The sequence below is a fragment of the Ornithorhynchus anatinus genome, chromosome 16 (genome assembly GCF_004115215.2).
Source record: "Ornithorhynchus anatinus isolate Pmale09 chromosome 16, mOrnAna1.pri.v4, whole genome shotgun sequence".
Taxonomy (NCBI): Eukaryota; Metazoa; Chordata; class Mammalia; order Monotremata; family Ornithorhynchidae; genus Ornithorhynchus; species Ornithorhynchus anatinus.
The window spans coordinates 8,409,782-8,422,988 of record NC_041743.1 but is presented as its reverse complement, the minus strand read 5'-3'; the positions used below and the strand labels follow the sequence as shown (position 1 = coordinate 8,422,988).

At 44.0% G+C, this 13,207-nt stretch overlaps 1 protein-coding gene across 9 annotated transcripts in view; it reads right to left on the bottom strand.

Annotated features, from left to right (window-relative positions):
* Positions 1-13,207, bottom strand: part of RASAL2 (RAS protein activator like 2) — a 257,669-nt gene that overhangs the window by 24,701 nt on the left and 219,761 nt on the right. For all 9 annotated transcript variants that reach the window (XM_029081343.1, XM_029081344.1, XM_007668924.4 and 6 more), the window contains 3 exons: positions 4,169-4,313; positions 2,522-2,620; positions 809-1,363 (listed from right to left, as the gene is read on the bottom strand). In XM_029081343.1, the coding sequence (XP_028937176.1) occupies positions 809-1,363; positions 2,522-2,620; positions 4,169-4,313 (799 nt within the window). The remainder of the gene's footprint in view (positions 1-808; positions 1,364-2,521; positions 2,621-4,168; positions 4,314-13,207) is intronic.

Here is a 13,207-nt window from a genome sequence, read left to right as displayed (position 1 = left end):
TTAGTACCCCCAAAATCTGTCACAATGCTTATAGCAGTTGTCACAGTTTGCTACATAAGCTAGTCTAGCTGAGATCCAGTCTAGGTCTGACACCTAACTGTACAGCATAAATTCACATGGCACTCTTGGTCCCAGTGCAGGTTCTGCTATGGGAATGAACACGCCAAGCAGAGGATAGGAAGAATGGTGTCAGGGGATGGGGAAATGCTGGAAAGGCCCCTCTGGCACCTGGCTGTTGTTTTTCTCTTGTTGTTTAGGCCTGACATTTTATTTTTCTGGCCTCTGGAGCAACTCCTTCTTGCCCCAAGAGGGCAAACAACTGCTCCGAAAGCCATCAAGGAAGCTTAAGTTCGTATTTGTGTCACAGATTTTTGTACAATGCTAATATCTTCTAAGGTCCCATGCCTGCTCCATTTTCCCCACCTCAATCAATATAATTCACTGTGCACCTAATTTTAAGAAGAGCACCGTATTATGCGCTTGAAAGAGCATAAAATAATTAGCAGCCACGATCCCTGCCTTCAAGGCGTTGACAGTCTCCTTGCCAACGACAGTCCTTTTAGATGATACGGTACCTGTCTTCCACGCATGGCTGACTAAAATGCTTTCCTCTACTCAACCCTTCCTTCCCTTCGCTCCCTTGTCTCCAGGGCTCCTGAGGATTAGAGACAAATATACTGCTGGATACTCTTTTCTGGCAAATTTCAAACCTTATTCTCTAATGGCTCTTTGTAGAACTTTAACAAGAGAATCTTATTAGCCAGAAGGATGAGAAGGGGTAATGACCTAGCCTCCCTCTTCCGCTCACCTTGGCCCTGCCAGTGCTTTGAAGAATATGCACTAGGGCACATGCTATCTCTTCTTTGATCCTGATGCTGATTACAGGCTCTAGGACGGAGCAGAGCATGGTGTAGTTGCTGGTGATGAACTCCGCAAACTCTTTGTACTGCTCCATAGGCAGGATGGTTACGGTCTGGAAACGGGACTTGATCCGAATGGACGGCCCCCCTGCCTTTCCTTTGCTGGCTGTCGGCGTGCTGACAGGATACCACTTTTCTACGAACTGGCGGCCGGTCACGCTGGTTGTAGGGATATTGACCAGACCAACGTAATTATTCTTGTCCTTTTTCTTCTTTTTTTCCATGTCCTTGTATATGTGGATGGTGATGCTATGTAGTGCAGGAAGACTAAAAAATTCAAAATATTCCCCCCAAAAAATGTTATCAGCTCTGATTTTGCTGGTGGTTCTTGCAAAAAGGGTATCATCCAGGCAGAGCTCACAGAAATATTTCTTTTTGGGGGCCAAGTCCTTAGCTTCGATGATCCATAACCGGAGGGCATGCTCAGCCCGCCGACAATTGTCCTGGGAAGAAGAAAGAAGATTAAGGTCCAGGGTCACAAGCTTTGAATGAGAACATTTATTTTCAGAAAGGGAGACAGTGATTATGGTGCAGTGTTCTATCAATTATCTCAACCATTACTGAAAGGGTTTGGTATTTGCCTACTGAGGAAAATAAATATTCTGGAATCGCCAGAAATTAGGAGATTCAGAGAAATGACACTGGATAAATATCACTTCATACTTGGAAATTCTGAGAGGACATTTAATTCATTTATAGGGCTAGTCATATGGCAGGGATGACACATTATTTTAACTCTTGAATACTCCTCAGGTTCTGAGAGAGAACGGTAGTCTTTTTTCTTTTTGGTCCACTCGCACAGACCATTCAGGATGATTGTAGGGACACTCTTCTTTAGGGAGGCAGTGTGCAAATATGTGATTCCAAAGTAAGTCTAGAGTAGGAAGTAATCCCCATTTCTATTTGTTAGCCTCCTTAAAATGACCCAGAAGCAGGATAGCAAGGACATTATTTGGGGGACATTTTGTAGATTAATTTTTACAGATGAGACAAAATAGCTTTTAGGGCAACGCTCCTGATGTTTTCAAACAAGTGAAGATGTTGAGTTTAACTATTCCTTTTGGCGGCCCAAGTTTTAAACTCCGTGAATCGTTTTAAACGCCTCAGGCCCCTCTTTGAAGAGATTTAGGGCCAAAATTAGGGAGGAGAGGAAAACAGGACCGCGAGACATACAAATAAGAGGCAGAAGAGAGAGTCCCGCACTTATTCCCACCTCACCCTTCACACCCTCATTCAGAAGAGTTTCCCACCCAGCAATAGGCAGGAGGAGGAGGAGAGAGAAGCAATGGAATTCACCCTGCACCGGTCTCTGCTGACCAGCTCGGCTCCTTGCAGAAGGAGCTGCAATGGCTGCTGTCTCTCATGAAGTGCAACCCTGGACCCTGAACTCTGGGGAGCAGTGGGTACTGCAGATTTCAAATCTGGAGCACCAAAGGTGGTGCTGGGCTGAGCTCCAGCAGAGGTGATTGCTCAGCTGCATCCTCCTGCTTGACCATGCGGCCACTTGTCTCTCATATTGCCCCTGGCAAACTTCACCGGGGGCTGCAACTAACCACGGGCCTCAACCTTGGAAGTGTTTGCAGTACAACGTCCCAAGTTACCTTGTTGGGTTGAATGGCTATGTAGAGGTTTTGAATCCAGCCATCTCTTGAGGCAGCGGAATGACTCCTGAAGCACTTGGTGCCGCTCAGGTAGGTGACCTAGAATACCAACAACAGGGATTGGGTTAGGCCAATGAGCTTTCGCTCCAAAATCCACATTTCAACCCCAGATATCTGGAAGTGGTGCCCAGAACCAAAACAAATGTCACTGTCTGATTTTGGGGCTGTACTAGGAGATCCACTTTTTGCTACAACTTGAAACATGATCCCAGCAGCTTCCACTCCTCTAATGATGATAATAATAATAACAACAATAATAATAATCGCTGTGTTTGTTAAGCACTCACTATGGCCCAAACACTATACTAAGCACAGGAGTAGATACGACATAATCAGGAAGGACAGTCTCTGTCTCCCAAGGGTATCTCATACTAAGTAGGAGGGAGAACAGGTGTCCCTATTTTTAGATGAGGAAACTGAGGCACAGAGATAAGTGTTCAAGGTCATACAGCAGGCAAGTGGCCAACTGAGTAAAGGCATGCACTTAAAATGGAATACTGGTCACTTTAAAGCAAGCCAGTCAGAAATTCAGGAAGACTATCATTTAGCTGGAAATACTATCCAAGTCCTCTTCAAGCAACTCACTCACTGTACTAAGTGCTGGAGTGGATAAAAGCAAATCAGGTTGAACACAGTCCCTGTCCCAAGTGGGGCTCAAAGTCTGAATCCCCATTTCACAGAAGAGGTAACTGAAGCACAGAGAAGTGAAGTGACTTGCCCAAGGTCACACAGCAGACAAGTGGTCTGACACCCAGACCCGTGCTCTATCCACTATGCCACGCTGCTTCTCCAATCAGTCTGGGAATCACTTTCCCTTCTTCCACGAGGGCTCTCCCTGCCAGCCACCATAACACATTCCCAAAGGACCTGGGGCGATCCCTGAAAGAGGGAACATTTGAGGTGGAACCTGCTTAACTGCAAGAAGCTCTGTGAGGACAGCAGCCATTTACATTTAGCTCAGTCCCAAAGTGGACCAGAATATATTCTCATCCTGCCTCAAGTATTCATCGTTTCCCAACGATCTGGAAATGGAGTCAGGGCCTCGGCCTAGCCAGAAACTTTTCTGAATAGTACTCTCTTATGTGGGAGAATCGATGAGTCTTTCTGATAGGTGTGCGGAGCTCAGGTCAGTTGAACCTCTTCCAGGAAATGTGAAATCTGGGGCTTAGAGTTTTAGAAGCACGCTATCAACATAATTTAAGGCAACTCTCTCAGTATGGAAAAACAGCGTGAGACAAATGACTTATCATTAAGCTTTTGGGCTTCACGTGGTAGCTGTCAGGAGGGAAGGGGCAAAAGCAATTTGATAGGCCATGAAGCCCTTGGTAACCCTCTCCTAATAGCCTGCGTTAATGGGTATTGAATTAACTTGATATACGTTTCCAGTTACCAATAACAACTTGAGAGATTTCTTCCTATTGAACTAATTTGAAAGCATCCAGTCTGAGGCCATTTAGACCTGGAAAATAAAAATACTTCCCAACTTAACATGAGCCTCCAGAGGACCTGAGGAGGGAAGGTACAAAATTACCCAGGAGGGAGTTCATTTACCAACTAACCACCTTCCTTCTCTCAGCTTTTCTTTACCTCGAAGCAGAAGTCTCGTCCGAGGATGCTCCTGTGGAGCGGTCTCACAGAGATTGGCCGTCCCCTCTCCAGATCCAGGGTTTCCACTGGGCTCAGCAAGGACTCATGGGAATGTGCTTCTTTTAGTTTGGGCAGCCCCCGAGACCTAAGGGTGTTGGGCGGGAAGAGAAGGCATTTCTATTGTGAGCTAGGGACAGTAACAGATGTCAAAGTACAAGGGAAGATTTTATTCGACAGTTTAAGCTGTGAATCTTGAAAATGCTTAATATCAAAAAATGAAAAAAGGAGGCGATAAATTAGTAGCTCGTTTAAAGGCAACAGTAAAAACATATGTGTACCAAGCAGAATGCATCACAGTCTGAGTTGACGGTCCATAAACATAGTTACGTAGCCTCTCACAGGAGTATAAGCCCTTCCTGAGGGCATTAATTTACTAATTTTCATCATCGCTCGTTTACAGACGGAGAAGTTAGGGAACACAGAGGACTCGGCATGCATGTGCAACACACATACACACACACACACACACACACACACTGGGGGTTTTGTACTGGAAATATTTTTTGTGAAGTGCTGTTAGACCCTTTCTGGCAACTCCTCCCTTCCAGCTCAGTAAAAATCTTTACTGATTGCTACAGCTTCCTTCTCTTCCAACTTTTGTTGTTCCAAAACTTCTCCTTGGGTTCTTAATGGTTTTTCCTTGAATTTGTAGACCACTTATTTTTTTCCAAAGCACTTTCATATCAATGAAATTGTTTTATCCTTATAACATCCATGAGGCGATAGAGTGAGGCAGGCATTCTTACCTCCTCTGTACGGATGAGGAAACTGAGGTTAAGTGACTTGCCCAAATTTACACAGCAAGTCAGTCATAGAGCTATGACCAGGAAACAAGTTTCCTGACCTGTGTTCTTTCCAATAGGTCATGCCTTACATTCTCACTTCAATCCTTACGTTCTCCTCATCGTGTAATCTTTTCTCCTACTCTGCATCTCCTTATTTCCAAATCCACTCTCTCAAAATGATCTTTTTCAGTTGGAAATTACTTTAGAAACAGTTTTACACTGATCTTAGCCTGGAGCAGGCCCTTCTCTCCACAGAACAAAGCACCTAAGCCTTATCCAGAGGAAGAGCTTTTAGTCACTGATAAAACATTCTGACTGATTTGATTTACTCAGTGGATAGTCAAAGAATGTAAAGAATCCTCTTCCTCTTTGCATAATGGAAGTCACTCCTTAGCTCTGGAAAATTCCTTCAGTCAACACAAAATGCCCATATTCTTGAATGCAGTAGTGAAGGGATAAACGAACACTAAACTAGCACCCAACTGTAACCTCCAAAAGCCTAAACTCACTGAGGGCAGGGAGTTTATCTACCAACTCTTATACTGTACTTTCCCAAGCACTTAGTACAGTGCTCTGAACACACTAAGCAGCTCCATAAATATGACTGATTGATAAGCCATCAAATGTCACAAAATCTCAAAAGCGAAAGGTGAAGTTTCAATCCTGATTTAGCAAGTATCACAGGGAATGTTAGTGATGCTCTTGAAGAACCTGCTAAAGAAAAATGGGAAACTCAAAATGTCCCTTTTTTCCCTTCCACCTCCAGCCACACACTGTTTATTTACACAATGTAACAAGGAACATCATACGGAGCACACAGAGTTCAGCTCCTTTCTGTTTTCTACAAAAATCAACCACCATTAGAGCTCAGTCTAATTCAGAAGGGACCTCCTGACATTCTCCAAGCATGTAATAGCCTTTTTAAGTTTAACAAAAGATGATTTCCCACTGACAATACAAAATGACGCTTGGAACAGACAGCCGCCATCTAATCATCTGTGCCTCACCAAAATGCTCATTGTGAATTCAAAACATCAACAGTGGAGTATCAGCAAGAATCAGATTTCGGCCTATATTAGAACAGATAGCTGTTTTTATCTATCCAGCCTATCATGTCAGCACCAAATAACTGGATGGTAACTGCAGCCTTTGAGGAGAAATATGAGAGAACAATGCACACACAAAAGGCCACTTTTAATGTTATTCACAAACAATAATCCAGCCCTCTCCGTGGAAGGCCCGGCTGACGTCAGTGGGTCACCACCACTCTTCCAGACTGGCCAGCCTCATCTAACACAGCAGGAGTCGCTGGAGCAAAGCAACTGACAGCAAATGCCCATGGCTAACAGTGTTCGCCAACCACTTTGAGCAGGAGAGGCTACAGATAGACGCGGAAGGCACCGGAGAGAAGACTTCAAAAAAAAAGTCATCCCAAACATCTCTTAAAACCTCAACGGGGAAAAAAAAAATCACACTTTGGCCATCCCAAATACACAATGCATTGTCTTTCAAATAAATCAAGCATACATGAAGCAATTGTACAGCCACCTGCTGGTGCATCCCCAAATCATAGCGCTGCCATACGTCACGGTTCCCCAACTTCTCTCTGGACTACATCTCGGAAATCAAATCCCTCTGTTCAGAAGAAGATAGGCACCGAGTCGCTACGGCACTCCTGCTGCCCTTTGGACGCGTCACTGGGCAAAAATGTGCAGATGTTATTTCAAGCTTTCAACAGAAGCGGAACAGGAACAGCGACTGGGAAAAGAAACCACCTCCATTCAAACGAGCTGAGTAATATAGCCCTCCTTCCCATCCTTCAGGCTGCATCCTGCCCCTCAGGTAACACAAACAAGGTTCCGGGTGTAACCAGCTTACTCAACGCTGGGCCTGTTGCCATGGCGCTGCACCTATAAGGAGATTAGAGCTCGAAGGTGGCGAGTGGGGAGAAGCAGTAGCCAGCAAGGCTCGAAGAGCCGGGTCCCTAAGCATGGCAAAGGTGATTTTTTTTCAAGCAAAGAAGGCCCATCTCCCACCCACCTGGAGATTAACAAGTTGTCCAGTTTCTTGAGAGTTCAGGGTGGTAAAATAGGCAAGAAAGGGGCTGGGGAATACTCCAAACAACCTATGTTTATTTGCACTAGGATCTTTGAGCTTGTTGTGGGCAGGGAATGTGTGTGTTTATTGTTGTGTTGTACTCTTCCAAGTGCTTAGTGCAGATCACAGTAAGTGCTCAATAAATACGACTGAATGAATTCAATATTTGCCCCACTCTAAGTCCCTTGGCGCTTGTGTACTTACCTATAAGCTATATATTATAAATTATTTATTTATATTCATGCCTACCTCCCACTAGACTATAAGCTCCTTGAGGATAGGGAATGTGTTTACCAACTCTGTTTTACTGTACTCTCCCATGCCCTTAGTACAATGCTCAGCACACAATAAGAACTCAATAAATGCCACTGATTGACTAATCTACCTTCCTTTATGGATGATGTTCCTCAGCGAGGGAATATCATCCATGAAGGAAGGTAAATTAAAGCCAAATTATTCACTCACATCTGCTTTATTTCTTCTTCATTCTTCTCTTTATAGCTTCTGAACCAGGTTTCATCTTCACCTGAGAGTCTTATCCCATCCTCCATGAATGAATTGATGATGTATTGATGATGTTTTCCTACTCCTGCCATCCCATCCCATTCCCTTCCTTTTCTGCCTTTGTTTTGGTGCCTTCCATTGCTCCTGGGCAACTGAAAAATGGATGGAGAGGGTGATTGAGCCTTCCCGGGTTTTGGGGGGGAAAGTTCAAATTCACTCATTTGTAGTCACCTTCCCACATTCCTGTTACTTACCAGTCATAACTTTGTTTCCACGCTACTGTGCCTGCTATCATAAACAGTAAATTAGATTGTAAGATCCTTGAGGGCAAGGGCCATGTCTTTTGCTTTGATTCTGTACTTCTCAAGTGCCTAATACAGTGCAATACGCCAACTGGACTCTCAATAAATGCTATTGCTACTACCAGTACCATTCTCCTGCAAAGGCTCTCTTTAGTAAATATTATTGGTTGGCTGATGGTCAAGAGTCTTCCCCTTGGATCCACTGCTCCCAAGAAAATCCCCAAGAGTAAATCTGAACTGTCCCAAGAAACCTCAGAAAAGTCCCTTTTCCCCAACCCACTTTTGCCATAAATGGCTCCTGGACGGACAAACACACAATTTTTGTGTGTATTTCACAAGGTGCTCCCACCTTGCCCCCTGACTATTAACTTGTTACATCCACCGCACAACCTGAATGAAGCTGGAATGGACAGGAGAGTGTGAGAGGAATCATGCAAACCATTCACAGTAAAAGCCACTCCTTCATGCAGGTTCTCAGTCCCAAAGTCTTTTTGTCCTTGATGACGACGACTCCAAAATCACCACCATGAGATGAGAAGGGGCTGGTGGCCACTGTCTGGGCCAGATGAAACAGTGCCAGGGGATCTATTGTTTTTTTTTCACTCTCCCTGTACCCAATGTTTTCATTTTAGGGGGTTGATCATGTGTCACTCTTTTTTATTTTTGTTAATCCGTGCTCCCCTAACTCTACTCATTTCCCTGCAGGGACAGAGTACTGTCAACCATCTTTCCTTGCGTATATTCCCATTTGGTCGACCAACGTTCCTCTTTCTCAGCTCTCTTTCCTTTTGGATTTTCTACCCCTCTCCCTGCTTTGCCCTTCTGGCAGCTCTCTGAATTCCTCCCTGAAATCACTATCCTCCTCTTCACTGACTTTTTCCTCTCCCTTCGGGTTTCAGCCTTCATCTCTTCATCATCTGTTCTCTCTCCAAGTCCTTCGTTGTTCCTTTCTAAGTACACAGAGAGCGCCCGGCTCCTTCCTGACAGTGGGTATTGGGGCTCTGTTGCCACCCGGGTGCCCCACAGGTAATTCTTTCTATTCTAGTGCAGGTGCAGTATCAAAACAGGCAGTGACAGAACATTGCTATTTTGGGGCTCACACACACACACACAGATACACGTTTTCAGGTTGAAAAATTCTCAAAGCCATGATATTTTCCAGGTTAGGGTAAATTGGGTAGCTTGCTATTGTTACTCAGCTATTATTAATACTCCACACAAGACACTAAAAACTGACAGTCAAATCCAAGCAATATGGAATCAGAACTCATCACTTTCAGTTTCTGCACACTGCCAATATAGTGTCAATTCATATCTGATTCTCTTTACCCTTGTTCAGCTCTGGGTCTACAAGCAGATGCCCACATGAACTGATAAACCTGAACCCTTCACTCTCAAAGTGTCATCACTGTGTCTCTAAAAAAGGAGTCAGGAGTCTTTTCCGGTATTTATAGGAAAGCTATTGGAAAATGAGCAGTGTTTCAGTGTTTTGGAGAAGCAACATTACCGTAAACAGAAAGACTGTACAGATCTGAGGTTGGGGGAAGGGTGATTTGTGCAGATTTTCCATTAGCAATCCAAAGTCTGACTTAGATGGCACTTTTCTCCCAAATACTAATTTTTCCCTCTATTGTTTCTTCTACCCATACAGGTTTAAAAACCCACTGGAGTTTCTCCAAAGGGACACGCCTGCAACTTCCAATCGACACTACCTTTTCCATTTAACCTAGGCTATGAAAATTAGAGGAGGGTAGGGGGAGTAAAATTTTAACATCTCATTTCATTCCCAGTGATCTCAAGACCTCATTCTTCACAGAAGACACAGGGTTCAATCAATCATATTTATTCAGCGCTTGCTGTGTGCAGAACAGTGTACTAAGCCCTTGGGCGGGCACAGTATGAGTTGGTAGACATGTCCCCTGCCCACAACGAGCTTACAGTCTAAAGGTTTCCTAATGCAGTTTATTGTTTCGACTCTGCTCCAACCCTAACCCTAAAAGCAGACTTATCGTTTTGGGCAAAGTCTCCTTACCAAATTACTTACACAACTCCCCAGCTCAAGTGTGACCATGTATTTGCCCACAAACAGCTTTCTAAAGAAGCCAGTGCCTCCAGGTATGACTTCCTGGGAAGGGGTCACCCGGATTTCAGTGTCAGCAGAAAATCAGCTCACCCCTATTACTTATGCACAGTCTACAGTCTGGCTTGGGAAGGGTTAAAAACAAAATCTAATTGCTTTGATGATGAAGACCGCTTGCTGGTTCTGACCTATTTAAAAGACACACCACAAAGCCTGAGAGTCTTTCAATTACTCGTTATAGTGGAGTACAGTATTGCTTTAACCCCCACTTCCAAAGAAAATCAGGCTTACAAACCCTGAAGAAACGATCCTTTGAACAAACACAAGCCATCTGATACATTGATGGAGGAAAAATCTGAAGTCAAAGAACTCTGATTAATGTTCATGTAAAATAAAACACAGCTGGATTTTCTCGGCTCAACTGCCCAATTAAAACCCATTCTCTCAGCTTTCAGATTAAAGGTGTCTCACTGTGACTCTGGGGCTGTATTTGCTCAATCTGGCCTATGTTCACTGACTCCCTTCCAAATTTGGGAACGTTTTTAATTAAAAAAGCTTTAGGCTCATGCAAAAATCAATGGTAGTGTCCCGGATTCTAACACAGGGGATTTCTGCTCAAGCCTGAAGTTGTGGTCCTTAACTCTGCTGAACCACATTTTTGAATAGCAAGCAGTAGCAGCGCCAAGAAACCCCAATGGCCTCTTCTAGCAGAGCAGCAGCATGAACTTCTGCTTCCCAGCATTTGGTCCTGAAGCACTAACTGTCCCTTGCTACTTTCTTCCAGTTGGAAATGCACATTTCCCATGAATCCAATGACAATTTCGTAGAGGTTCACTTCTCTGCCCCCCAATCAGAAATGGTACTCTAGAGTAGCTTTACACGCCTACTTGGTGCTTCAAGATTCTTCCACTCATACCCGTGCCCTTTTGCCTGGACCAGTGAGCTTGTTCTACCCGCTGAGCTGCAAATGTCTAAAATATTCCTTCCCTACTGCTTAATTTTACAGCCCTTTAATGGCTTGATCTCCATATGGAACTGAACTCTCACGGCACGCCAAACGAGGTTCTCTGGGAGGCTCCCTGCAGAAATACTGTATCTACATTATTTAATCCTCTGCAGCCAGAGCCTTGCTGATTAAAATCTGCTTAGCACATCACTTGCTTCCATTGTTTTAAAATAAAAAGCTGCTCAGGAAACATCCACCTGCCCTCACCTGGTCCAGGCAGCCTTCAGGCCAACTATCCAATCCCAATAGGCTGCTGATCCCCAGCTGAAAATAACAAAGATGCAGGTGTCTTACAGAACATCTTGGAAAAGGAGACATATGAGCTATCAGACACAATGATAGAAAGGGAACTCATTTTAAAGCCAGTTCTTTGAGAAATTCAAAAATTGATAACCACGTACCCTAAAAGTGAAAACTACAGCAAATTTTCTCTGTAGAAGGGCAGAAAGAGGGAGAAATTAACTCCTCCACTCACAAATGGCATCCTTACGTAACAAGCCTTAGTGAATCAAGCTATGTCAGCATACTGTACAAGGCTAGTTTTTATCCTTAAACCTCAAATGAGATCAGATCTTCCCCATTTCTGTTTCTAACCCCAGGATTAAAGTAATAATAAAAATAATAATAATAATGGTACTTGTTAAGTGCTTACTATGTGCCAAGTACTGTTCAAAGCACTGGGGTAGATACAAGGTAATGAGATGGTCCTACATGAGGCTCACAGTCTTAATCCCCATTTTATAGATGAGGTAACTGAGGCACAGAGAAGTTAAGTGACTTGCCCAAAGTAACACAGCTGATAGGCAGCAAAGCTGGGATTAGAATCCACAACCTCTGACTCCCAAGCCCATGCTCTTTCCACTAAGCCATGCTGCTTCTCCGAGAATAGGAGCAGTAATATGTCAACCTGCCTTGGGGGTTTATCTGATTGACTTTGTACCCCTCCGCCCCTTATTGACAGGGCTGAGACTAAAAGTCTGAGTTTCTGAGGCCCTGCTGAAGATCTGCTGAAGTGCATGCAGTGACACTGCAACTCACAGGTACCACTGCTGACTGCCCGCAGGATTGTAATTTCCTTCCTCAGCCAGTGCAGTACAGAAACAACCCTTTGGCAAACTGGAAGGTAACTTTTAGAACATCAGCAATATTTCCCCATGGGGGTAAATCCCAAGAGGGCAGCCCTCATCACTCTTCCCTTCCTTCCTCTTCTTCCATTCCTCCAGCCTGCCCCTCCTCCCTCCCCCCAAAATCACCACACAAGTATTCAACACTCTATAATTTTAACATGCTTAGTTTCACCTCAGCTTTTCAGTGACTCAAACTAGGATTTCTATAGGATCTTGTTTAACCACAGCAAGGGACTGTGAGCTGATGGGTGGAAATTAAAAGTTACTGGCATCTCAAAATACAGATCACTGGGAAATGTGCACTTCCCATGGATGCACTTCACCTGGAGATTCTAGTTAGTGGAATCACTAGGTCTTGACCCAGCAGACAGCAATCGTGCCAAATCCCATCAGAGCCAGGAAGCACAATTTATGGTTTGTGGATCATTGGCGAGACAGACCTGGAGCCAGTTTAGTCTATCAGATCAATCACATCTGCATAATAAAGAACCTCGTGATATTTTGCACAGATATGCTTGCTGAGCACAAGTAGGAGCTTTTCTTTAAAATGAAAATAACTCACCTTAAAAATATTTTTCTGCCATCCTACAGTAATAGGATGTAGTAGCAGTCTATGCTTGAACTTAATTTCATCTTTCATCAAAAGCTTTTGAGTCGAGATCAGTTTCCTTTTTAACGATTTATATTATGAAGTGCTCAAAACACCCAGAGTCACCATGTCATTATCCTTCATCAGACTATTCCTGGGAGGAAGGGTGGGCACTATGCCAAGCCAGGAAACTGAGGCAGGGGGCGTAGAAATGGTTTACGCAGGATCAAAAGGAGAGTCTGAGGCAAAGCCAGAAACCGGAACAGAAGCTTCTTAGACTTGCCTGGTGTTCCCGACAATTACATTCAGTGGCTCAACTCAGAGCTTCTGTACGATTGGATGGCAATAAAAATCAAAATGTTTGTTCACTGTTCTCTCCATATAACCCCCAGCTGAGTTGCAAATCCTAGAAAATAGGAGTTTAGGGCAAATTTTGGGTTTCAGCTGGGAAGGGATCAAGGCTTGTTTTAAGACAATGGTCACAGGATA